Source organism: Panthera tigris, chromosome A3, assembly GCF_018350195.1.
Source record: "Panthera tigris isolate Pti1 chromosome A3, P.tigris_Pti1_mat1.1, whole genome shotgun sequence".
NCBI classification, from domain to species: Eukaryota; Metazoa; Chordata; class Mammalia; order Carnivora; family Felidae; genus Panthera; species Panthera tigris.
The window spans coordinates 130,616,901-130,642,937 of NC_056662.1; the positions used below are offsets into that span (position 1 = coordinate 130,616,901).

At 52.5% G+C, this 26,037-nt stretch overlaps 1 protein-coding gene across 3 annotated transcripts in view; it reads right to left on the reverse strand.

The window, feature by feature from the left end:
* Positions 1-13,059: 13,059 nt before the first annotated feature.
* LPIN1 (lipin 1) overlaps positions 13,060-26,037 on the reverse strand; it is an 81,086-nt gene continuing 68,108 nt past the window's right edge. For all 3 annotated transcript variants that reach the window (XM_042982480.1, XM_042982478.1, XM_042982479.1), the window contains 4 exons: positions 23,525-23,677; positions 17,103-17,217; positions 16,217-16,320; positions 13,060-13,302 (listed from right to left, as the gene is read on the reverse strand). In XM_042982480.1, the coding sequence (XP_042838414.1) occupies positions 13,143-13,302; positions 16,217-16,320; positions 17,103-17,217; positions 23,525-23,677 (532 nt within the window). In that variant the 3' untranslated portion in view covers positions 13,060-13,142. The remainder of the gene's footprint in view (positions 13,303-16,216; positions 16,321-17,102; positions 17,218-23,524; positions 23,678-26,037) is intronic.

The following is a 26,037-nucleotide window of genomic DNA, read 5'->3' on the forward strand; positions in this document are numbered from 1 at the left end:
CAATCCCACACCCATGAAAGTTAGAAAACCCTGGCAAATTCCAAGCCCTAGAGGATTATGATGGCAGAACCAGCCCCCGTAGAGGTCAGAGCTCAGCCAAACACCATAACAGAGACTTTATAATTGCTGGGAGAAGGAAAATAAGTGGAAAATACATGAAAAGGCTACATATCCTTGGTTTCAGCCTCACCGGAATACCAGCGTGTCTGGCCAGTTGTTTGACATGTTTTTTTCTATTAACACAAATCCAGCAGGACGCCTTCACCTTTGAGGAGTTTCGCAGTGATAGTAGCAAATTGTTCCCTAGAAAGTGACATTAGAGACACCTCTGTCTTCCTGAAACCTCGAGAAATTTGCAGCGTCCATATCTTATTAGAGGCTCTCTTCTGCCTCTTAAAACCTCTTCGTTTCTGTTTCCCCAGATGTTTCTGGCACCCTGATGCTGAACCAAGTATCGGATCTGTCTCTTCTCCCTCCTGCCAACCGAGCATGCCACATTTATTTTTAGCTTCTTGTTTCCTGATAATTCCATTTCGGGGTTTTTTTTTTTTTTTCTCTGCATTACCCAAGAAGATGGAAAATCCCTCAGAAAACAACTGCTTCCCCTGGGTCACAAAGGTCTTCATCTTTTTATAGATAAAACCCACCATCATGCTGCTGTGGTTGAACCCACAGTCTGGGTCTTTCGAATCTACAACAATCGAGAGCTTATGATGCAAGCAGTACCCTGCCAAGCTGACCCCACTGGAGGGTGGAGATTCAGAGCCTCAAATTCGTTGGGTCTGGGGTAGGACTCAGGCATCAGTGATTTTTTTTTTTTTTTAATGTTTACTTATTTTAGAGACAGAGAGAGACAGAGTGCTAGCAGGGGAGGGGCAGAGAGAGAGGGAGACACAGAATCCGAAGCAGGCTCCAGGCTCCGAGCTGTCAACACAGAGCCCAAAGCGGGGCTCAAACTCATGAACCCCAAGATCATGACCTGAGCTGAATTCGGATGCTTATCCGACTGGGCCACTCAGGCGCCCCTGGGCATCAGTGATTTTTTTAAAAACCCCTTCATATTAATTTTAATGTACAACCAAGGTTAAGAATCCCTGCTAGTGAGATCTAGAAGGTTCTCTACTCCTAATACCCCCCACCAGCATCAGCTACAGCTGTTTTCTGATGGCAGGACACAGCTGCTGCCTCCCCTCAGGACCAGTGAGACTCGAGGCCCACAGAGAGAGTCTGCCTCTCCACCAAGAATCTCCGCTTCGTGTAAAACTTGTAAGGTTTATTCTCGAAGATTCCTGGCCAAAATGCACCAAAAATGTATCAGTTACCACCCCCACTCAATCCCTCAATTATAATATGGATACACACAGAGAACTAACAGGCATGTAGGACGTAGAAGCTGGGAAGGAAATCACAGAAGCAGCTAGAATAAAGGAGAGCAGGAATGGAGAGCACCTCTGGACCAGAGGCCAGCTGAGACTCTCTACCTATTTCTCCTCGGGTGTGAAGATGCCAGGGCCACTCCATCAGGCTTGGGCTGAGATGTCGAGGGAGAGGAGAACAGAGGCCTGAGGGCCTCACACAGGCCTTCAGGGCTGTGCCCCAGGGGGGACTCTAAGAGGGTCCAACACTTGCTCAACCCAGAAGTGAGACCTGTCCTGGCTCAGGGGAGGCCTCACTAAGCGTATCCGCCCTTCCTCTTCCTGTGAAAAGGCAGCCAGGCATCACGGCGGTACAGGGAAAGGGCGGAAAGCAGCTTTGAGAGAGGAGCCATCTTGGAACTCACCAGAATGGAACTTCTCTGGCAGGACCCATGTCTCAATCTCTCCTGACCACCTTGCTGGAGACAACAAAGTTATGTCCAACCCGGACACCTTACCTGCTGCTTCCTGCCACCAGGTGGGGGTTCCTCAGGGGTCAACTACACGGCATGTCTGCAGCTGACGCTACAGCTGCCCCATCGGTGCCCTTGGCTGGTTCCGGGCACCTAGGTCCTATGATGGCTACTTGGGAGTTGTGCCGGATTCCCCCTGGGCTCCCCTCTGCGGCTGCTCCTTTGCCCCATGTCACTGCCCAGGTTTGGGCCCTCGGCCTTGCCCATCCGAGCTGCCCCAACAATCTCCATGAAGTCTCCCTGACGGCCCGACCCTGGGTCCACACTCACCTCCGGAGTGAGATTTCTAAATCACCGCCCAACCCGGTGCCCCTCCTGCCCCGGCCTGACCCCGCTGGCTGCAGCCACCTCCAGGCAGGCCTCCATGGCACCCCACACCCCTCCTCTGACCATTGTCTGCTCATGGCTGCTTCCAGCTCACCACAGGACGCTCCCCAGCTGGAAAAGGTCCAGTCATCTCTCCAGACTCCGTACAGGCACCCGCGCCAACCCCAGAGAAGGTCTTCCTCTCCCCTAATAACACCCACTGTATTCCCACCCCCGGATGAACTTGACCCTCCCTCCCTGGTCCCCTCCCAGGGCACATTTCTGCCACGGTACCTGCCCCACAACAGCGCACGATTTCTTTAGATGTCCTTCTTCCGCTGGCCACGAGCTCCTGACATTTCATTGGTCACATAGTAGGTCTTCAGTGTGTTTTATCCCTTCAAATGCTTTTTTTTTTCCTCCCAAGTCCTAGCCCTGCAGTATAAGACACTACTCAGCCACAATGGTGATCATTTCAGACACACTCACTCCAGACATAACGCAGCTTATGAATAAATGGATTGGTACTCTCAAAACTGGCCACTAGATGGAATAAAAGGGATTGTCCTCGGAGAGACTGACTAGTGAGGAAGGCTGGTCCCTTAGAAAATACTCAAGAATGGAGAACAGGAGAGGCAAGGTCCTGGTCTGTTCCTCCCGCTAGTTCCTTTCTCCTCCTCTTCCTTCTTTCCTTCTCCTCTTTCCCATTGTTCTTTGGTTCCCTTTTCAATCTATTCTGTCGGCACCCTTATCCTTCTATAATTTTCACTCGACTTTTTTTCAAACCAAAATAATATAGTCACATCGTGCTAAAAGTCAACGAGTATTGACAGGAAGACACAGCACAAAATCTAACCCTGCCTTCCCCCCTCCCCTTAGCCCCACCCCACACCCCCCCCAACCCTCTCCTCTCCTCGGAGTTTGGCTATTTATTCTGCTGTTTGCGTATAGATTTCTAAATGATATGAATATGCTGTCCTATTTTGATTAGTCCAATTTAGATACTACGCACTGACTTCCAGTAGATTTTCCCATCCCCCCAAACTCCTAATTACACATTTTTAATGTCTATAACTTTTGACTTCTTTTGGGGCTGATCGCTCCATTTTTTTTTTTTTTATTGTGCATCATCTTTTCAAAGTAGTGCTAACACCTCCCTCTCCCCCCACAACACGGTACCCAAGAAAGCTTCCCAGAAGCATTTTGCATGTTGTCAAACCTATATGTCCTTTTTTCCCTCCTTTTAAAAACGAAAAAAAAAAACCAAAACACCCCGTAAAACTCAGGCTGAAGCACACTGACCCTCCCCGTCGCCAGCCCCCTCCCTGAGGCTGCTGGGCCACCGTGTCCCTCTCCCGTGAGAATCTTCCTTCACCCGCCCCCTCACCCCGCGTTCCAGGTGGGTATGCTGGCTGCTGTCACAAATAAGCCTCTGAATCTCCGAGGTTATCACCATGGAAACATATTTCTCACCCCACAGCATCCATTTCAGTATCTGGAATCCTAGCAGCCACATAGTGATTCAGGGACCCAGGTTCCTTTGATCTGGTGGCTCTGCCCTAGAGACCCTGACTTCCCGTTGATGGATGGAGAGGAGAATGTCAAAAAGGCACACCTATTTTTTTTTTTTTAACTGCTTTGGCCCAGAGGCGATCACATCCCCATTGCCAAGATGTAGTGCGGCGTGACCCCACCTAGAGGTGGGGCTGGGGCTGGGCAGCTGAGTCCCTGGGAGGGAGTCGCTCTTCTACCACAACTCCACAGGAAAGCGGGACTCTGATGAGGGCAGCTGGCCACCTCGGCCACACTCCTGAGTCTCGGGGTCTCCAAACTCCCTGTCCCTGCCCCATTTTCACCGGAAGCCCCAGACCAATGAACGTTTCTGCCAGGATATTATACACCAAACCCTCAGCAAGCACACGAGTGTTCTCTTCCTTTGCGTTGTTATGCTGTTGTCGTACATCGGAGGCAAACAAAGAACAGAATACAACTCCTTTAGTCCCGTGCCCCAAACACCATGCCCTCAGCTCAGCTGATGGGTCCGATCGGTAGGTTTCAGGTACCCTGGCAAATCTTCCGGCTCAGCCAGGAAGAGGGTGCCTCTGGCAAGAGCTTCATTATATATGCCTCAACCTCCCCACCCAAGCATGATGGGTCCTTGAGGGTATTTCTGAGCTGAAAGGCCCAGATCGGTCGGCGAGAGGAAGAGGGTCTGGTTTGCATCTGTTTCTGGCCCAAAACAGGAAGTGCTTACCCCCATCTTATGAAACGTGTTAGCTTTTTTAAGAAGCAGTGAGTACGCTGTGGCACACACAGTGGTTTGACCCTGAGGGACAATGTGGCAGCTGCCTCAAGTCTCTCCACGGCCTGGTCCCTGCTCTTGTCCTCTTGCTGCCGTCAGCTCAGCCGGCAGGGACGTTGGAGCCTCTCCTGCATGGACAGTCCCGGAGGCTGGCTCGTGTGATGGGACACGGTGGGACGACCGCCCTGATCTTTGCACACTTCACCTCGGTCGTCCCAGTGGCCACCCTTACGCCCCCCATTCTGGCAGGGGGGGCAGGGGAAGGCTGATGATGCTTGAAATTGCACTGGACTTGGAGACCTGAGTTCCAGCTCTGCCTTTTCCGAGTCAGAGGCCCTCCAACCGTCTCTCTGAACTTCAGTTTTCTCCTCAATAAAAAGGAGTGCGTGACGGCAAAAAGTGGTCTGAAATAGCAATGATTAATAAAGCTCAGAGGTGTGCCAGATCTCCCAGTAGCTAAAGCACACGCCCCGCTGTATTATGCCGTTATTTGCTTCGTGGCAACCCCATAGGACCAGCAGGAAACACGATGATCTCCCACTTCACGGGTGAGAAAAGCGATACCCAGGGAGGACACTGGAGGCCACGAGGAGAGACTGCAAACGGAATAGGAGACAGTCCAGATCGTCTCAAGTCAACCTTTCTGGGAACGTACAAGGTGCCAGGCGCTGCGCCAGATGCTTTGCCACGAAATATAAGAGCGTGGCCTTACACGGGGCTCAGGGTTGACCGGGGATGACGCAGGACAACTGGACAATCCCCATTCCCTGGCCCGGCCAGGCCTGGCTCGGCGAGTGTGGATGCACCGAATGAGGTGCCACTCTGCAGCCAACCAGAGGGCCTCGTGGGGGCCAGTTTGCAAGAGAGCCTGGGGAAGGGGAGGCCAGGCCCAAGACGTGCTCGAGACGCGCGGCGAGGAGAGGCGGCCGGCCAGTCGCCAGAGAACGTTCAGGCCTCCGCAAACTGTGATGACACGCTTCGGGTGCGTTCGTGTAAATACAGTCCACGGGCACGCCGGTGGAGGGCTCAGGGCCCGCTTCACTGAACATATGAACAAGCATCTCAACCGTTTGTAAACTGGCTCCGAACAGCCATGCTTTACTCACGTGCCTGGATGAGACGCTCCCCCGGACACGTAGGGACGCGCTGTTTCGACGTTTGCCCTTTTCATAGCTCGTGTCTTCATCCGTTGTCCGTGGACAGCTCCAGACCACGCCTTACGTCCGGATTTCCATTTTTATACATTGGCTGAGGACTTAACTCTGCCAAGATGTTACCAATCGCCAGGTGCTGCCGCTGCTGCGGGAGAGGAAGCCAGGACTCCTGTGAAGCGCGAGTCGAAGCCACTGTCCTCTCCTCCTCCTCCATGGGGATGGCAAGGGCACCTCAGGAAGGGTACTTCAGGAAGCCCCAGGTCTGGAGCTTTCTCATCGGCCCGGTGTTGCGGGGGTTGGGTGATGCGGTGGCTCAGGTGGGACAGAGGAGACCCAAGGTCCCACTATCTCAAAGTGTCAAGGTAAGATCCCTCCCCCAACCTTTTCTCCAGGTGCTGAGTCGATCGGGACAGACCCTGGGGCATCGGGGGAGCGCCCCAGGTCCCCTGCTGCAGCTCCTGCCAGGCCAGCATCCCCAGTCCCCAGAGAAAGCCACCTCGCATCCCAGGGTCCCCCCTAACTCCGTGCAAAGGCTCTCACCTGACCATCCCAACTTGCTCCCGAAGCAAACAAAACCGCATTTCCAAGTTCCAAAATAGCTTTGGCCCTCTAGAAGCAGAACCGGCCGCCCTGAAGGGTGTAGGTGCACGCTGAGACCACAGGAGGCTCCACATTGTTAGAGTGACCACACACAAGCAGGTTTAGAAGCGGCCGTCCCAGGGTCTCCGCTCAGCGGCCCCTTCTTCCTCCCCACGAACGGGCAGGTCTGGGCGGCGGGATTCCTGAGCCTCTGCCCACGGGACCAGAGCGCAGGCCAGCCGTGCCCAGAAGCAGGAAGCGGGCTCTCTCCCTTTCCAAGGTGCTCAGGCACTGGAGGCGGCTCTTGAACCCGGGAAAAGACTACTTGGGAAGCCCCCCCACCTCCAGGGAGCCCGAGAGGGGAGGCATTCTCCAGCTTTGAGGGTGAAGAGATATTTAAAAGCTTCAACTTAGCTTCAGGCAACTTCAGGAACTCCCATCGCTTTGGACAGCAAAGCTGACCCACGCGTGCTCATGAGTCGGCTCACGCTCCATCGGTCAGAATCTTGGAGAAGGGTGAGGGGCGCCCCACACCCAATCCCCAAGTGTGCTGATGCTTGAAGCACACAAAATGATGGCAGTGATGTCTACACGGAGCTCTTGTGGCACGTCAGAGAAAATTAGGACAATGGAGTCTGGGCGGTTCAATCCAAGCCGGTGCTCCATTTGTCCCGGGACAGGATTTACCGAAGGCCCCCCACCCCCCGCTTGATGTAAAAATGTCTAACAGTTCACTGGCGGCCAGCGTAGACGGAAATATGTGATAAGAACTTTCCAACTGCTGTATTTGGTGGAAGTCAGTGTCAACAAAGATTTGAATGGTGACCTACCATGCTCAAGAGTCGAAAAGACTCAAGATGACAAATGAAATATCAAAAAGAAACACAAATGCCTCTCTTAAAAGCCCGAATCCAACATCATTCCGCTAGGCTCAAGTTTCCATGATACAACACTCACGTTGATTTGTGTTACGGCTGTAGTTTAGCTGCACGCCATTTTAACTGCATTTTGGTTTTATTGTTACTTACGAGCTACGGTTTTACGTTTGTACCTATCTGCGTTAAATTACACAAAAATAATATAGTTTGTTGCAACGTGTTGAAGATGACCGTGTTATTTGGAGAGAAAAAAAAAGTACTGTCTGGGGGTCTGTCCGCTTAGCACCCCCTCTAATCCTAAGAAATGCTTCTATTCAGATACCACAAACTGAGTTCTGTGCAAAATCAGACGAGAACGTTACCGTAGAAGACATGACCTCCATCAGTCATCATGCTTTGTGCCCTGCGTGAACGCGAGAACACAAACTTTTGTCCAGAACTAAGTCTCTCTCAATAAATCAGAGGTTAACCACCTCACTGAGTCAGCAAGCGCTGTTTATTTTTAGGATATCCCTGAAATATGCATCCAGGAGACAAAGAACAAAAACAAAACTATCAAGCTTGTCTGGAAGGAAAAATACGAAGTTCCCAAAGTGAACGTGCGACTCGCGAACCATAGAAACCATTTCTTCTTAGCTTGGCTCTGTCATCCGTCTCGGAAAAGGATGTTTTTACAATCAGAGCAGAAATATGACTGGCCCTCCTGCATTTACATTTCTTTGTTGCAAAATGAATGTAACTTGTTCAGATTCCAGCAGCGGAGAAAGCAGCAGAGGTGGTGGTTACTTTCCAAAGTGAAACTTAAAACCACAACCTCCGGGGCACAAAAGGCAGAGTGAGTCACCGGAAGAGGCCACTTGCTTGCAAAACTCATTAAAGGCAATGCAGGGCTGAATGGACTTCCTGCACCAGTGAAAAGAGAGCTGGCATCAGGACAGCCCCTCCAGGCTCCCACCATTTGGGGGAGGAAGGGAGCCATCAGCAAATCTGGGCACGGCCCGGGTCTGCTGTTCACACGCACCCGGCGGCCCGGGGCCGGCTCGGCAGGCGGAGTCCCCTGCCTGCCACCAGCAGCCCACAGAGATGCCGGGGGAGGTGGCTGAGCCTCAAAGGGTTACCGCAACACCTTGTGACTCACTCGAGCCCCCATACTGGGTTTCCAGGGGCCACTCTCCTGCAGGTGGTCCCTTCTGTCGCTCTGGCCAGGCCAGGTTGGTGCATTACACAAGCAGCCCCCCCCACCCCCCCGGGAAAGGATCTGCTCCTCAGCTGCGTCCTCCGGAACTTGAGCACGCATCAGAACCCTGGGCCGGACTCACTAGCACGGGACGTGGAACCCACGCCCCTGGTGTGGTTCAGTGGGTCTAGGGTAGGGCCCAAGAACTTGCATTTCTGACAAGCCTCCCGGTGCTGGAGCTGCAGGCTTTAAGAACCGCGATCTACGCGGTCCTTGGACCCAGACAACGGTCGGCCACAAACCGCTCCCTCCTAGGAGCTGGTTGCTGACGTCTGACCTTGGGCTGTGCCGACCGGAGGCACCTCGGTGCCTGAACATTCCCCATGGGGCACTCCCCCCCCCCTCCCCACAGGCCATCAACACACCTGGCTGGTCTCCAAGACAAGCACCAGCCGGAGGGGCCTTTGTCAAAGCCGCCGGGATCAGGTTTTGAAAGGCTGTGCCTCCAAAGCAAACCTGATTGTGCCCCCAGGTGGCCATACGGGGCCTGCTGACTTCCGGCGATCACTTCCATCAGGTCACGTTCAGGCTTCCTGTGGACACCAAGCTTTCCCGCCCGAGCATGGGGGCCTCACCACCAATTCTGGTTGTCGCCGGAGTGTGAAAAGGGATCCGAAGCAGGAGGGAGACATTAATGGTGTTTTAAGCACTTCTGTTCAGGGCAGGGGCGGGGGATGCCCTCCTCTCCACCACCCGCCCCGCCAGGCCCAGGCCCACAGAAGCAGGGCAGTACGGCTCCCACTCAGCGCCCCCACTGGTCTGAAGACAAAGTACAGACGTACGAAGGGAGGAAGAGGAATGAGTGCCAGGTGACAGGACACAGCTCCTGGAGCAGCCGGTTCAAAGGACGCTCCTGCTGCGAGGAGATTCAGACTCCGGTGGTTTTTCACGAGGCCCGCCTCCCTTCCCTCCACGACTGTTCTCTCGTCCCAGCGATGCACCATGGGCCTCACGCATGACCTTTTGTAGGAAAGGGCACTTTGAGGCCTCACGTGGGTGGGCACTGCCCCCCCCCATGTCAATGCCCCCTCCCGCCTGGGTTGAAAAGGGCGATGGGCCTGGGCGGGTGTGTCGATTTCGCACTGACAAGATACAAAGTATTTTAAATCTTCCAGGTGATTACAGCTGAGACCCTGGGAAAATTCAAGCGGCCCACGAGTTTTTCCAGCACAAGTGTGAGAGCGGCCTGCATGCCGACAGAATGGCCTAGGGGTATATCACTGAGGGAAGAGTGGCCCAGGGCGGGAGCAGGTGGGGGGCCACTGGGCCCAAAGACTCCAGTTCACGCTGATTTTGATTCTATGCGATAAGAGAGCCTACACGGTCTGAAATCAGTGGTGGAAATCAATCGGTGATGTTCCGGGGCACGAGAGGGCCTGTTGTGTTTTTAAGATACACAAGCATTAACCCGAAGACGCCCGGATGGCCCGCTTGGCTCTCGCTTCATGAGAAGCTCAGGGGGGCCCCGGGGATCCATCTCTTACCCATGTGGGGACCAATACTCGTAAACATTTGTCCCCAAACACTCGGGCTGACCCAGGCAAATCGGCGGGATGTCTCAGGCATGCCAACGATGCGCAAAATCCAATCAGGAAAAACGACGGCTTTCAAGGGATCTGGGTCAACTAGTCAAGGGCTCGGGTCAACTAGTCAAGGGCTCGGCCTGACTCACTCAAAATGAAAAACGAATCAGGTATACCACAGACGAGCGTCCAAATTGAGGACGGTGAATGCGGGCAAGGGAACCTGTATAGTCTATACATTTGTTTTCTGTATATTATTAGTGTTTTGACATCTTAAAACCCCTCCTGATGGGGAGACACCGGCTTAGCCACTTCTGAGAGGTAGCAAGGGGCCCAGGCAGAGCCTGCCTGTAACGTGCAAACTAACCCACCCACAGCCCGCCCTCCTCTATCTGGTCTATGCACCCAGAAGGCATAACCTTAATAATCCTTAAATATCCCAGGATCTGCTTGTGTTGAGCGTCAGTTACGGGCCGGGCCCGGGAAGATGTGCATATGCAACATTTAACCGAGCCCACCCGGCTCTCGAGTCCCCTCCACCGGGGTAGGGCGAGCCCCGGACACGGGCCCCTCCCCTCTACTCCCTCCCAAGTGCACACGGAGGCTCAGTATTGCACCAAAGGCATCAGAAAAGACTGGCTCTTTTATTCCAAATATTGAGCAGTTCATCACCTCAAGGATTTTTTTTTTTTTTGAGAATAAAATATGCTTGATCTCACACACTAGAAAGTCAGCAACTCAATAACTTACCAGAAAACTCTTTAAAATTCACACGCCTGACTTTCAGAGGAGTCTCTCATCCGTCTCATTTATTAACGTTTTCTAGCTTCGCATTCAGCACAACACAGCGGAGCATCTCAGGGGTGTTATCGTGGTACCAGCATGTACAAACACAGGCCCAAGTTTGTGGAGAAAACACATTTAAAGTGGGAATCTAAGCCTAAAACTAAAGAGGGAGCTCCCTCTGAAGGTGCAGCCATCCCTCCGTGCACCAGGTATATAGTTTTCTATACACCGGGTATATATGTTCTCCCTCGTCACACGGGATGATCACCTGATGACGCCACTAGGGAGGGATTCATTTCCACCGGGCGACCTTGAAATGTGTGCGGCAAATACGGCATTCCAGCACGTGACCCCAGGGTTGCCGGGTGAAACACACACACACACACACACACACACACACACACACGTGTGCGGCCGTGTACAAATCCCATCTTCGGAACCCGCGAGGGGTCACGCCCTGAACTTGACGCACATCCGAGCGTGCGACCTTCTGGAAGCCATGCTCTGTTCCGGAGTGCGGGGGGGTGGAGGTGTAAGGTGCATCAGAATCAGGAACACAGAGTTGCGTGCCCTCCTACCTAGAGAACGACTGCAGCTGGTCATCCCGATGAAGGGCGCACGGGACGGCACGACGCGGGACACGCTACGTGTCCTCAAAGCCCAATCCCTCCCAGCACAAGGGACAAACCACGTCAGCCTCCGCAGGCCCGCGACCTCACACGTGGTTCACAACACTTCGAGCTCACCCCAAGATACCCTCATGACGGAAGTCACGTAGCTTCGAGAGGTCACTAATAAACAAGCCTGGAGCAGTTAAGGCAGAACAATTTTTAATCATTTGTAAAAGGGAATCTGCACATGCACGTTCACGTCGCTAGGCAAATCCGGGATCCACAACACGCACGTGTTTGCCTTTCTCTGTGCGGCCACGCGAACCGTTCAGTAAAGGCACCCCTTGCTAACAGAGCCCCCCCACCCCCACCCCGGTCACAATGAAGGCCACACGCCTGGATTTTCTTTCACAGAAAGAGTAAAACGTCATTCAGCTGTTGCCTTTTCTGCCCCCTAGGACTCTAACAATATGCGATTTAAATAGGAAAGCACTTCAGTCATTGGAGTAAAACACTCTTTAAAAAAATAATACTTCAAAAAGTAAAGCAAAATCTTTTACCAAAATAATTCTTTCACTTTTCGAACTGTTCTCTCCACAAGCCAATTTCACAAACAGGGAATGGAATTCTCTTCCGCCGGCTTAAAGAATGTCACTCAAATTATTATTTATCCCCTTGCCCTTAATTCGAGGGGGAAAAGTGAAGGAAAATGTATTACCCAGAAATTCCAAAAGAAGGTCAGTGTCATGAGACATACAGAATAAGGCTCTTTGGATGGTCTCACCTCTACATCTTTTTAATATATTAACGACAGTTATAATAGGAGGGATATGGCTAAAATGCTCGTAACAATAACCCAGTCAGAGTGAAGTAATAAATAACCGTGCCTACAAAGAACATAACTTCTTGGAACTATTTTCATAAAACCACCTCGCTTCTTCTGAGAGCTCCCGACAGAGCTCCCCATCGTTCCCGTGTGGCACGAGCTCAGTTCAAGTCCACGTCCACGGCACCGCCCGGCTGGATAGAGGCTGCTGGCAGGGAGTCGAGCGGATGGCAAGCACTGCCCTAGTAACGTCTACTGTCATCCGAACTTAAGGCGCTACAAAGTTACAGACAGCTGGACAAAGCACATTCTAAATAAAACGTCTGCCGCAGGTGCATTAAGGCATAAATATTCCAGCCTCAGGCCACGAAACTGAGGAGGCGGGGAGGGGGGGCTGCGAGGGAAAGACGCCCATGACCTAGATTACCTTTCACCAAAGGAACCCCAGAACTCCTCAGCTAACAATCAGACCCGTCGGCAAATCCTGCAGGGGGACCCCGCGGGCCAAGCCAGCAGGGTGAGGGTGGAGACCCCGCACAGCCAGGGACCCTCAGCCCTCCCTGCACCAGCAGGAGGTGTGGCACACAGGCCACCAATGGACACGTGCCCCTCCTCTACCGAAGTCCTGCGCATCTGGCGTTCCTCAGCCGAACCGTCATCGGCAGGGACACCCCCCCCCCGCCCCCCCAGGCAGCCACCTGTGCCACATGGCCCGTCAGCCCATAACGAGCTGCTGCGGGAGCGGGCGGGACCGGACGGGACCGGACAACGTTGCCACTGGCTTTCAGCCATGACCGAGACATGCCTCCCACGCTTTAAACGCACCTGATCCCCCCGCCCCCCAAGCCTGCAAAGCACCCCCTTCACACTTCACTCAGAAACGCCAACCCCGGGGCACCGGGAAGGGGGAGAGACGCCCCTCCGATTTCTCTGCTCTTAAGCAAATGACGGCACGTCAGGCTCCTGGGCTCCTGCTCCACGGCTCCCAAAACCTATCCTTTAATCGGGGGCGCCGGGTCTTCACACGACGTCAGGAGGCTGCTTGGGACGTTTCATGCGGAGGAAGAATGAACATCCTGGTTTTCGAAAGGTGGCGGTGGCTCTCTCCAAAAGGTGAAATTACTGAAAGTATCCGAGCAGGGGAAGTCCGAAGAATGGCTTCTTTTCAGCAGCGGGAAAACGTGGTCAACCACTTCGCAGAGTCGCACGTACCTGGAAGGAAAACGGACAGCGTCACTGCCCCCGAGGGACACCCAGCCGCGGGGACACCTGCCTGTACCCTGCGCGGGGCTTGGAAGTTAGGAGACATCCACCAACCCGGGGACACAAGCCACCTGCTAACGCTATGGCAGTTGTTCTAGAACAATTCCTCACCAATTCACAGGCAGTCAGTGAGGATGGCAAGAGGCGTGGAGAAGGCCCCCTGGGCAAGGCGGGTGGAACCTGACTTGGCAGGAAGGACAGAAGAAGGGGGACAAGCGGGAATCGCTGTGGAGCTCAGGGACGAGCACAGGGAGAAGAATCTCAGATAAAGCCCATCTCTGGAGCATCAAACAGAGACTGCTGCCACTGTGCAAGGAAAAGAGCCTGGGCCTTGGGTCAAGGGGACACAGACGTGACCTGCAGCTCTGCTGAGTGACCCTGGGCAAAGGGCTTCATCCTTCTAAGCCGTAACGTCCTCAACCGAAAGGGAAAGGAAAAGAAAACTGCCCCAGTGTTCGCATGAGAATTAAATAAAATACCAAATGTGACAATAAAATAATGCAGATTCAGTGCTCGAGGAATTTCTTCAACATACATTATTAACATTAGGAAATAATCAGCCCTCGCTAATCATCAGCCTTAGGGAAAAAGCCTCCCACCTTATTTGCTGTGCAACCTTAGGCAAGTGTCTTGCCCTCTCTGGGCCTCAGGCCCTTCATCTTTACAGAATATGGAGTTGGGGCTAGATCAGTGTTTCTCAACATTCCCTGCGTTAGTCTCCCATGCCATTTTGTGTGTATTCTCAAGACGCCGCGTGTTAGTCTCTGTGGCCTATGCTACAAAAAGGAAGTTGCTACACTGAATATGCATTTTCAGACCTCCGGGCGCCTCCAACTAGAAACTCCGACAGGCCCAGACCTCTCCGCACCTCCCCAGAGTCCTCCCCGACAGTCACTGGGTCCCCCTCCGGTTCCAATTTTCTAAAAACCAAAATGGGCTTTCGACACAAACTCCGGGAATTCGCATGTTCTCAGGCGTCAAATAACTTATTCCATAAGGACAAGAGTGTGTATTTAATAAAGGACCCCCGAAGGGCTCATGCGGAACCTCGTGCTTGCACAGAATCTCCTCTAATGAGCGAGAATGATGCGTTTCCTGGGGAGTGAAACAGATTTTTAAAACGCCTCCCGGCTTTAAGACCCATTTGAGCTCTGTGGCTGTGGGAGGCGCCCCCCCCCGGCCCCCGCGGGAACAGCCCCTCGGTGGCAGGCCTCAGATCCAAACTGTGGAGTGCTCCGGGTACAGGCTGGGCCCGTCTGCGCTCCACTGGCACTCTACCCCGGGCCCCGCGGACCGGCAAGGCTCCATCGGAAGGCGGCTCAGGGGTTTCTCAGGGACAGCGTCCCGGAATCCGAGGTGACGGCCCCAAGTTCAGTGCCAGAGACAGGAAGGAGAGGTGCTCCCGCACAGGGAGGGCTGCGGCCCCCACCCAGCGTGGGGATGACAATGGACAGAGTCCCTCCCGCGCAGCCCACGCAGCCGCCCACCCTGGGCCCAGAGATTCAGCGAATGTGACAACCTCACAGGCCTCCGGGGCGAACCCTCCTCCCACGCCCCCTTGTGACGGACCTGCTACGTGCAGCGTCCCATCAGTTCAAGTTCTTTGTGACCCTGAAAAAGAGACTTCTTCTTAGACCTTCTCCAGACCAGGAAACCCTTGCACATGGAGGGCGCTGTGCTGGGGAACATGGGAGACGGGAGACCCAGGTGGGTGCTGTCAGGGCCAGGCCGAGCGCGGCGGGCAGAGAGACCCTGCACGGCTGGTGGGAAGGAGGCAGTCCGTCCCCACTCTCGTCCCGCCAGTCGCCAGTCGGGAGGCAGCCTCACGTTCCAAGGACGGAGGAGGCCCCTGGCTCCATTGTCCTTTCTCCCCACGTGTCTTGCAAACTGCCTAGAAGCAGGCACGACTGGGGGAGGCAGCTGAGGGGGGCAGGCCCCAGGGCTCCCTCCAGCCTGAAGCTGGCCCCCGTTTGGGCTCCACGAAGCCTGAGCAGGTAAAAGGATCATCTTGGAAGTAAAAATGTGCTCTGGGGGGAACCTAAATCTCTCCTCTACCTAAAACCACTGGAGGTATCTGCAGAACACCAACCCCCCAGCTCCCCTCCTCCCCGTGAGAAGGGTCCCACAGGCCCCCGTGGGGTCACTCGGGCCCCGGGCGCTTTTCTAGGTCTGAACACACCCTGCAGCCTCTGGAACAGGCCAAGCAGGAGGGCAACCGTGTGCCCGGGGTCGCCCGGTGGTCAAAGCTCACCACCACGAGGGCCAAGGAAAGGCTTCCCACTCTGAGGAGCTAGGAGGCCAGGGTGAAGCACCCCAGGGTCCAGAGAGATCCTGCAGCCGGCCAGGACGCCTCGTTTCAAACGGGAGCCCAAGTCAGCCCCCTGCCTCAGGCGGACGGGGCTCCGACCAAGGGGACGAGAAGAATTCTTACATTTCTGGTAAGCGTCATCTCAGGTCCGTGTGTGAAAACACCTAGAGTGTCTCGCCTGTAAATACAGCTTCACAGGCTAGTTCAGTCTGGTTACATTTCCCGTTTGCATGCTAGGCTTTTTGAGCCTAGCTTGGCAAATCTAAACCACTAGTTTTGAAACTCGTTCCGTTCCACTCGGTGGCAGAACCTGTCCACGAAGTTTAGACTGTGGGGATCCAGAGGGGATCTGAGTTCATGCAGACGGTCCAAAAGTGAGGTTTTGGACAAAATACAAGGAGTTAAAATACATTTTCTTGGCAGGAACTGAAGATTAAAATACAGGAAACAAAGGATAAAAAGGCATACTGTGAACCTTAAAACATCATTCCAAGATGGAGACCGCAACGACAACGTAATGACCCAGGAATCCCACAAAACGTGCGCAATACTCACGAGGAGGTGTTGGTCTTTGCGTGCTCCTGTACAAGTTCTCCTTTGGGATTGACAGTAAATATTCTGTTCAAAGACACTCCTACTTGCTTATACGAATACACATCCTGTATTTGGTGAAGTACAAATTAGAAAAAAAAAAAAAAAAAGAGTTCATTGTAAATACGAATACGCAATATTCCGGATCTGATGCAGTCTTATAAAACTCTCATTAACCACAACTATACTTCCAAGGAGTGTAGAGGAAGAATATCTCTGGATGTGAAATTATTAAATCAGATTTCCCCCCTGGGCCTCGGTTCGCTCATCCATGCAAGAACTGAGCTAATGAGTAAACAGCCTACCTCGTCCCCTCGTCCCCTGCAATTCTCACACCCCTTGAGGCTGTTTTATTCTCTGACCCGTTTTCTCAGGCATAAGTTTCAAAAGGGGAAGTCTCTTCCCGGGAAGTTAGTACCCAACTGTATTTTCCAGACTGCTAAACTCTCCAGCAAAAATGTGGGTAGTACACATTAAAATCTTTTACCGTAGGCAACAGTGCTCTTAAAACCTGCGATGCCAAATTCACCGTGGCGTTAAGGCTTGGCTTTGTGGTACCCTCCTGGTAGAAAGGGGCCAAGCCTATTCGATGTTCTTGTTTTACTAATTCAGCAAGTCATTTGGAATCTGAAGTTTCTAGTCCGACACTGCAAGCTTCAGATGGAAATCCACTAGCCGAGCTTCCAAGGAAACAAAAGGCCACGAAATAATGTGCAGTCTCTCCTTACAACTACTGCTGGTGGGAGGGGATGCTGGCACCACACTGTCACCCAGGCCCACCCTTCCGATGACCGCTGTCAGGAAAGACAGTAAGTTTCAAGAGCTCTCACGTAGCCCGTCTGTTACTTACGGCCGGTCGGTTTCCAAAAGCAGCGTAAAAGGGTTCCGTGTTTGGAAAAAACAGATTTTTGATGTCTGTCAGACACTGGACTTTAAACTTCTCGGGCTTCTTTTCAATCACTTCTCTGTGAAAACAAATAAATAATCAACGGATCAGCCTGAGAGGAGGGGCTTCAGGAGCATCAAACTACTTTTAGACGCCGAAGATGCCGTGACGCCAAGAACATTCCCGTATCTTCAAAAGGCAACCATGCGTAAGTCAGGCGGCGGTCCCCGAAAAGCACGAGAGAGAAGGCGGAGAATCTGTACTTTCCAGTCTTCCCACAGAGCAAACGCTGAGGACAAGTGATTTTACCAAAGACCTCCACCAGGCACCCGAGTTACAAAGAATTCCAGACACACAAGAAGGGAGAACGTCTCGACGCTCATTTTATGAGGCTAGTGTCACCTCAAACACGAGACTCAGAGGAGAAAAATATGAGCGAAGCGGGGGCCAACCTCACTCGTGAGACGTCAGTGCAAACGTCCTAACTAAGTATGGACGTGCAAACTGACTGCAACAACTTTTTGCGCAGGAGTTTTATTCCAGGAATGCAAGAGTAATTCGATACGCTAAACCAAGTAACGCAGTATAACAGGGTAACAGATTCAAGTACCAGAAAATATACCGGGTCAATAGACACAGGCAGGGCATTTGATACAATGTGGTATCTACCCAAGATGAAACATCTTAAACCCGGAATAGCAGGGAATGGTCCACACGCACGGCAAGTGCCCCGGTAAGAGTGGAACAACAGGTGGCCCCTGTGGCCATTTCGCCCCGACAATGCGCTGCGGGTCCTCGTTGGCGCGGTGATGTAAGGAAAACATAAAAGTTATCAGGATAGGGAAGGAGAGAATAGAAGCTCTCACTATTCACACACACAAAAATAATAATAATAATTGATTAAAAAACTAATCCACAGACGAATTACCATTATTGATAAGAGATCGATCCGATGCTGGCTATAAAATTGGTATAGAAAAAAAATTAATGTACAAAAATCAATTGCATTTTCACGCATCAGAAGAAACAAACAGGTAAACATGTAATTCTGTACACAGAACTCTAAAATCTCAAAGGTCTAGGAATAAACCTACTAGAAAGATGTGCCAGACTTTTATGGATAAAATTATAAATGTTATTGAAACATAATAGGGAAGACCTAAATGAAATACACCATGTAAGTGAACTGGGAGATTCAATATCGTAAGGAGATACTAATTCTCCCGAAATTGAGCTACAGATTCACTGTCATTTCAGTCAAACTCTCGACAGGATTTTGTCTGTACGCTCTTGTAAGACTTGATAGTCAGTTACACACAAGAGCAAAGGCCAGAAACCAAACCACACATTGATGGACACTTGATTCACGAGCACGACGACAGTTCAGAGCAAGAGGAAATGGGCAATCATTTCAGTAAATGGTGCTGGGACAACTGAACATCCCTTTAAGGAAGACAAAAAAAAAAGAAGGGAAATGGACTCTCCCGCACTCCACACGCAAAAATCAATTCCTGGTGGATTACACGCCGAAACCTGAAAGGCAACACCTTTAGATAAAATACAGGAGGCTACCTTCATGCCCTCGGCCAGGGAAGCCCTTTTTTAACACACAAATAGCACAAACTACAGGGGAGATGATATGTTCAAGTACATGAAACTGAGAATTTATGTTCATCACAAGCGATAGACCGGGGGACAGCTGTCTGCAGCGCTCATAACAAAGGCTACATATATACAATCTGTAACACACACTTACGAACCAAAAAGGAAATTGAGAAAGAAACGTGAACAGGCACCTCACAGAAGATGAGGCCCAAACGGACAACACACACACGCAGACAGACATTTCACACCCACCGGACGAGCAAAAATGTAAACAGCTGACGTGCTGGCAAGAAAGTAGAGCGGGGGGGGGGGGGGGGGGGGGGGGCATTTCCACACCACTGATGGTGCATAAATGGGTTCGACCACTTTGGAAAACAGTTTGGAACAAACTCGTAACGCTGAATGTGTGCCTATGCTCTGTGGCCAGAAATCCCGCTCCTAAGTGTTCACGCTAAAGCAGCTAGTGAGTGCGCCCCCAGCGGGCACACACAAGAAGTGCAGCTCTCAATGGTGAAAAGCTGGAAGTGACCCAAGTCTCCATCCGTAGTGGCACGGATGAACCGTGGTAGGTCCTACAACAGGAGCGCAGACAGACGCAAAATGAATGGGTTACAGGTCTACTCAACAGTCACGGGAACATATTGTTGAGCGAAAACAGCCAGCCCCACAGAACACACGGTAGGTTTACATAAAGTTCACACGCGTGCACAATTAAACGTATCGGTTAGGGTCACAAATGTATGTGATAACACAGCTTAGAAAAGCAAGGGATGTTTCACAAAGATTCAGGGACAGTGGCTAATGTCACTACTAGGATTTCAAAAGGAATGGTCTGTCCCTTTGCTTTCACTGGATGGTGGGTATGCTGGTGTTCACTCTTTGATTATCGTTTATACCCCGCGTATATCTTAGAAATAGTCTTCTGTATCTGCTCAAAATGTAATTTAGGCGTGCCTGGGTGGCTCAGTAGGTTGAGCATCTGACTACGGCTCAGGTCATGATCTTGGGGTTCGTGAGTTCGAGCTCCACGTCGGGCTCTGTGCTGTCAGCACGGAGCCTGCTTCGGATCCTCTGTCTCCCTCCCTCCCTCCCTCTCTACCCCTCCCCTGCTCGTGCGTGCTCTCTCTCTCTCTCAAAAATAAACAAGCATTTTTTAAAAATGCAATTTAGATGCTGCTGCTGCTGATGGTGGTGGTGGTGGTGGTGACATAGCTTTAACCTGAGTGTCAAAAACCCCAAAGGCTGGTCCTGGCTCTGTACTGACTTCTGTGGACTCCAGAGCCCTTCTTAACCTTAACACTAAAGAGTTTTATATTCTATATCTTAGGACCCTTATGGGTAGAAACATGGCTGAGGTCTGATTATGAGTCTCAAACTTCAATCCACCTGGAGGACACCATCCAAATTCGGCTTCCTGCTTCAATCTCTCTCTCTCTCTCTCTCCCTCTCTCTCTCCCTCTCTCATGCACGCACATACCCACAGCCTGTGTGCTTGAGGGTGTGGGTAAGTGGCAGGTGGGGAGGAAGGTGTCTCCACGCGCACATACCGGGTAAAAAAAATACACACTAAGAAAATACGCCGTGGCCCCACGCCACTAGTGCAAGGCTCCTCGTGGGCACTAAGGTGACCCGGGAAGAAGCGGTGAGGGCTCCTGTCCAGAATGCTCCCTAGCACAGCCTGTCTTCAGTGATCTGCATTTGCAATTAGTCCCTGGTCACTCAACTCACCCTTGAGGTAATCTTCCTCCAGGAAACAATTACGTGTCATTTATCCAAGTCTCCGAGCACCTCAGCAAACCCCGAAGGGAAAACGTGGTCGCTGTTGAAACAGCTTCTCGTTTCCCAGAGACAGAGGCCAGCCTCTGTCTCTGCCAAACTCCAGGAAGGTCACATCTGCCCAGGAACCCCGTCTTGGGACTTGGCCAAGGCTAATCTGTCCAACCTGCCTGTCATCAGCGAGATCCCCCCGCCATGAGATGCGCCGTGCCTTACTAGGAATGTGCCCTGTGTTCACAGAGGGCTTATGAAAATGATCTAAAATGCCCTGACGCCACAACAAAAAAAAAGGCCAGCTGACTAAAAAGAATCACATGACTCAAAGCCAATTTCTACTTTAAAAGAAGAAGCTCCTGAACCAAAAGATCAGGTGTGTGAAACAGATTCCATCGGCTTCTTTTTTTCAGACACGTTTCCTCGAATCATAGCATTTCAGGGCTGGAAGGGACACTTGAGATCATCGAACAGAACACTCCCATCTGGCAGGTGAGGAAACAGACCCAGGAAGGGGAAGCACCGCTTGCCACACCACCAGTCAGTCTCCAGGCAGCATCAGAGCTTGGGGGGGGGGGGCGCGGAGAAGGGGGGTCCGCTTTGGGGGGGGGGTCTCCGTCCTCACTTCAGAACCCTCTCTGCTGTCCCTACAGACCGTGCTCTGCCCACAATGTTTATTTTCCTTCATTCCAATTTAGACCCAGGCGGTACAATCAAAACTGCCCCCGGGGCACCTGGGTGGTTCAGTCAGTTAAGCGTCCGACTGAGGCTCAGGTCACGATCTCGCGGTTTGTGGGTTCGAGCCCCGCATCGGGCTCTGTGCTGACAGCTCGGAGCCTGGAGCCTGTTTCCCATTCTGTGTCTCCCTCTCTCTCTGCCCCTACCCTGCTCATGCTCTGTCTCTCTCGGTCTCTCAAAAATAAATAAATGTCAAAAAAAAATTTTTTTAATTAAAAAAAAAAAAAAAAAAAAAAAGAACACCCAATGAAAGCATCTTGCTAGGGAAGGTCATTCTGGCTCCCACAGACTTGCCCGTCAATTCTAGAAAATCTGCAGGGCAGCTAATACCCAGAACAGCTCGGGCTGGAAAGTAGTATTAGAAGGAACAGGCTGTTGGCTGTGACCATCACCTCCGACCTCTGAGAGGGCACACACATTGTGAGGTTTCCTGGTTTGGTTTAGTAAGTCCTCACAAGGAAAAGGCAATAGATCTTGGACAGTGCTATTTAAATAAGAGGAAAAAATGAAAAGGATTACCTTAAACATGTATTTAGTGGTTGGATATCAGAGTAATAATGTCAACATTCTGCCTTGCCTTGCAAATCCTCAGTACTTAATACCTGATAATGAGTAGCTTGCTACAAAGTGTCGACATAAGTCAGGGACCTCATTTCACTCAAGTCTGGATTTGTACCCAGACCTACACTGTCAGGACAGCTCTCAGGATCTGAAATGCACTATGGTATCCATAAGTTTTGCCCAAATTTCTTGCCCAGAAACTACAAGTTTCAATGCGAGATCTTTTACTACAGGGAAAAAAAAAAAAAAAAAAATTACAAATCACACAAAGCAAAGCTGTGATAGAAAAGGGATCCACAGATGGGGTGCCTGGGTGGCTCAGTGGGTTAAGCATCTGACTTCGGCTCAGGTCACGGTCTCACGGTCCATGAGTTCGAGTCCCACATCGGGCTCTGTGCCGACAGCTCAGAGCCTGAACCCTGCTTCGGATTCTGTCTCCTTCTCTCTCTGCCCCTCCCCACTTGTGCCCTGTCTCTCTCTCAAAAATAAATAAATACAAAAAAAAATTTTTTTTTTTTTTTTTAAAGAAAAGGGATCCACAGAGCTGAAGAACAAATACCCCAGGAGGAGCCAATATGGCGCTTTGGGCCCATCTGGATGTTTCTGTCGTTTGCATGGTTAGCAGCAGCAAGCAGCTTATCGGGTCGTCAAACTGAGGCAGAATCATACCAAAGCCTGTCACTGGGTCTTGAAGACAGAATTCTCTAATACTTAGAACCAGCCTTTGACAGGACCAACGTCCTATTACGACCACAGTAGATTGTGCTTTGAGAGCAGTCAGGGAGGCTGTCCTGGGCCTCAAGCTACCGGGAAGCCCAGTGTTCTCCTCTCCAACGCCAGGAGGCCAGACTCAGTTTGGCCCGGCTTCTCTGAACGCGGCTGTGGCGGGGAAGGGGGTGGTGTAGGGAGAAGGGTAATCAGAGGCTGGCTAGCGACGTTAGAGGGCCATTAAAACAGTGTTGGGCGCCTGGATGGTTGAGTCAGTTGAGCGTCTGACTCTTGGTTTCGGCTCAGGTCATGATCTCACAGTTTGTGAGACTGAGCCTCACGTCGGGCTTCGCAACTCCCAGCACAGAGCCTGCTTGGGCTTCTCTCTCTCTCCCTCTCTCTCTGCCCCTCCCCTGCTCACTCGCTCTCCCTCCCTGTCAAAATAAATTTAAAAAATTAAAAACAAAACAAAACAAACGGCGTAACCAGAACTCCCAGAAAGGGTGAGTGTTCTGGGAGACCAAGGCCAGGCGGCGGCTGGTCGAGGGGCCACTTAACCCGGTCCAGGCCCCCGATTAGACAGAATGCAAGTTGATTCTCAGAATCCTTAAGACTCAGACCGGCCACGGTGGAGAGACAGCTGCCCACACCGATGGAACAGCATGTGCGCACACTGGAGGCTTCAAGTAGAGAACTCTGTTCTGGAGAACGAGTTTCAAAAACTGCAAAGCAGGGCAGGGGCGAGTCAGGAAGAGTCACGTGACCCAAGCTCATGAATGTGGACTTGATCCTGAGAGCCACGATGAGCTGAAGAAGGGTGTGGAGGAGGTGACAGAACGAGACCTGCATCTTAGGACGAATCTGCTGGTGCCTGCTGTGGCTCAGGAGATGGGCCAGGGCAGACCGGTTAAGAGGCTATGCTTGCAAAACCTTGCAGGGAAGAGGGGCGGGGGCGGAACTGGCCGGCAGATGTGGGGCGGGAGGTGTGTAAGCGAGCGCCATACCTGTGCAAGGCCGAGAAGAGACTGCTTGGGCTCAGCAGCAGGGGCCCCTGAGGCAGCACCGTGCCCCTCTCGTTGACCCAGTGCAAATAGCCCCTCGTCATGTCCGCCATCCCGATGGCACGTGCAGAACAGTAGAGAAACTTATATCCGTTTCTGCAAAAGAGACAAAGCATTCGGGTGTCATGGCATCCCGCGACCGAACCGCTCTGCGTTCACACACCCTGACCTGTGCTTCTCGAAGAAAGGCATTGCTGCAAGCTTCCTCACCAGCAGAAGGCCACCTCCTATACAACACTATTTGGCACTGAGAGGGAAGCCTGAATGCTTTTCGCTGTCCCTCACTGAGCCCACGTCCCTCACTTGGTTTAATCCTCATGGCAAGTCTGTTCGGTAGGGCTTTTCCCTCCGCTTCATGCTGGAGACGCTGAGGCTCTATGCAAACTGGCCGGGCTACCTGCCCCTGCACTGCTCAGCTTCCGGGTCCCTGCTCCCCGGAAAGGCCACCCAGCCACCAGCGCACAGGGTCCCTGCAGGTGCACCGCAGCACGGAGCCCGTCCCCCCCCCCCCGACACACGCCATCAAATCCTCCCGTCGGCGGGATGATTCCCGAAAGCACATAAATACGTACCCGCCCCCTCTCATCTCGTCCTAAACACAACCACCGCCTTGGGTTTTCCTTCTCCGCACCGATCCCCGTCGCCCCGCTCCCTCGGCCTTGTGTCTGCACTGACCACACTTCTCCACCCGCGTCACCCCACTCCAAGCAGACTCGGTCCCCTGCCTTGCTAGCCCCCCCAGGTCCCTGCGACGCCGCATAGGAACAGACTTCGTGGCACACCCAGCACGTGTGACAGTCCCTCCCTCTGGAGCGCCTCCGTCCCCCGGCTTCCGGTCCCCACCGTCCCCAGTCTGCTTCCAGCAGCAGCCGGCTCTTCCCAGATAGGCCTGGGCCCCGTCTCCACCCAGGCTCTAGGTGCCCGAGTCCTGCGGTCCTCACTGCCTCACTCCCCGCGGGATCACACCCACTCCCCGACGGCCCTGAATGCCACAAACAAACCAGAGGGGCGTGCGCTATTTGTGATGTTGTGATACGATACAGATCTCTGTGGTCCTCATCCCCGGGTCCCAGCACAGAGCTTCCAGACCCTTGGACTTTCTGAGTGACCAGGCACCTATTATCCAACACAAGCCCCTTCCTCCACACACCCCTGAGTTTATGCTGATGAGGGAGGCCACGGTTGCCATAGGAACCAGCCATGCAATCGGAGGGCTGGAACTTTCATCCCCACCAACCCCTCCCCCACCCATCCCCCCCTGCCCCACGCACACAAATTCTGGGCAAGGCAGAGGGGCTGGAGATGGAATTCAATCACCAACAGTCAATGATCTAATCAATCGTGCCTACACAAAACTCCTCAACAATGGGGTTCAGGGTTGGGAGAGGCAGGTTGAGTGCCTCCACGTGCTGGGACACACCCCCACCCCGTGGAGACGAGACCCTTCCAGACATCGTTCTATGTGCCTCTGCACCCGGCTGTTCATTTGTATCCTGTAGAATAAACCCGAGCATTTGCCTAAGTTCTGTGAGCCTTTATAGCACATTATTAAACCCGAGAGGCGGTTGTGGGGACCCCTGATCTGTAGCCAAGTTGGGCACAAGCGGGGATAAACTGGGGACCTCCTATTCGCGGCTGGCATCTGCGGTGGGAGGTGTCTTTGGACCGGGCCCCTAACCTGTGGGGTCTACCCTACCCCTGCGCAGCTGGTGTCAGAAGTGGACTGAATTGTTGGGACACCCAGGTCGCGCCTGTAGGGAATTTCAGAACACAGCCCACACGTTGGGTGCCAGCAGTGTTGGGAATGAAACACAGATCGCAGGCCAACTCTTCGATGACATACAACCTTACTGCCTGAGCAGGACTGCATTCCCCTCGTTTTAACCCTTGAAAGCTTAGTGACCAAAACGAGATGTGCTGTTAAGATCAAAGGTATGCCACGTTTCAAAGGCTTACTGTAAAAAAACAGAAGCTATCTCCCGTTAGTAATTTTTATATTGATTTTAAACGGTAACGGTTTCCATGTACGTATTGGGCTAAATAAAATACACTAAACGTTTTTTAAACACGATCTGTACCTGGCATCCTTCCAGATTTATACTTCCAGTCCAGACGCCTCTCTTAAGCTCCAGGCCAATACGTGCAACCACAAACCACCCCGTCACTAATGAGACAGACGACGTACCCCCGACGCGGTGCGCCCACAGTCAAATATGTGCACGGGCGCTCGGGGCGCGTCCTCGCTGAGCAAGTGGCTCTCGCTGGCCCAGGTGAAAGGTCAAACCTCAGGGCCACCTGGGAGTCTACTTCTCATGACCACTGCCCCCCCCCGCCCCCACTGCCTCAACTCCACCCCAGCAAGGACCCCAAACCACCCCCGAGTCCCCTGCTACCAGGACGGGGCCTCTCACCTCTATTCCCGCGGCAGCTTGAATCGGCTCCCAACCCCCCCCCCC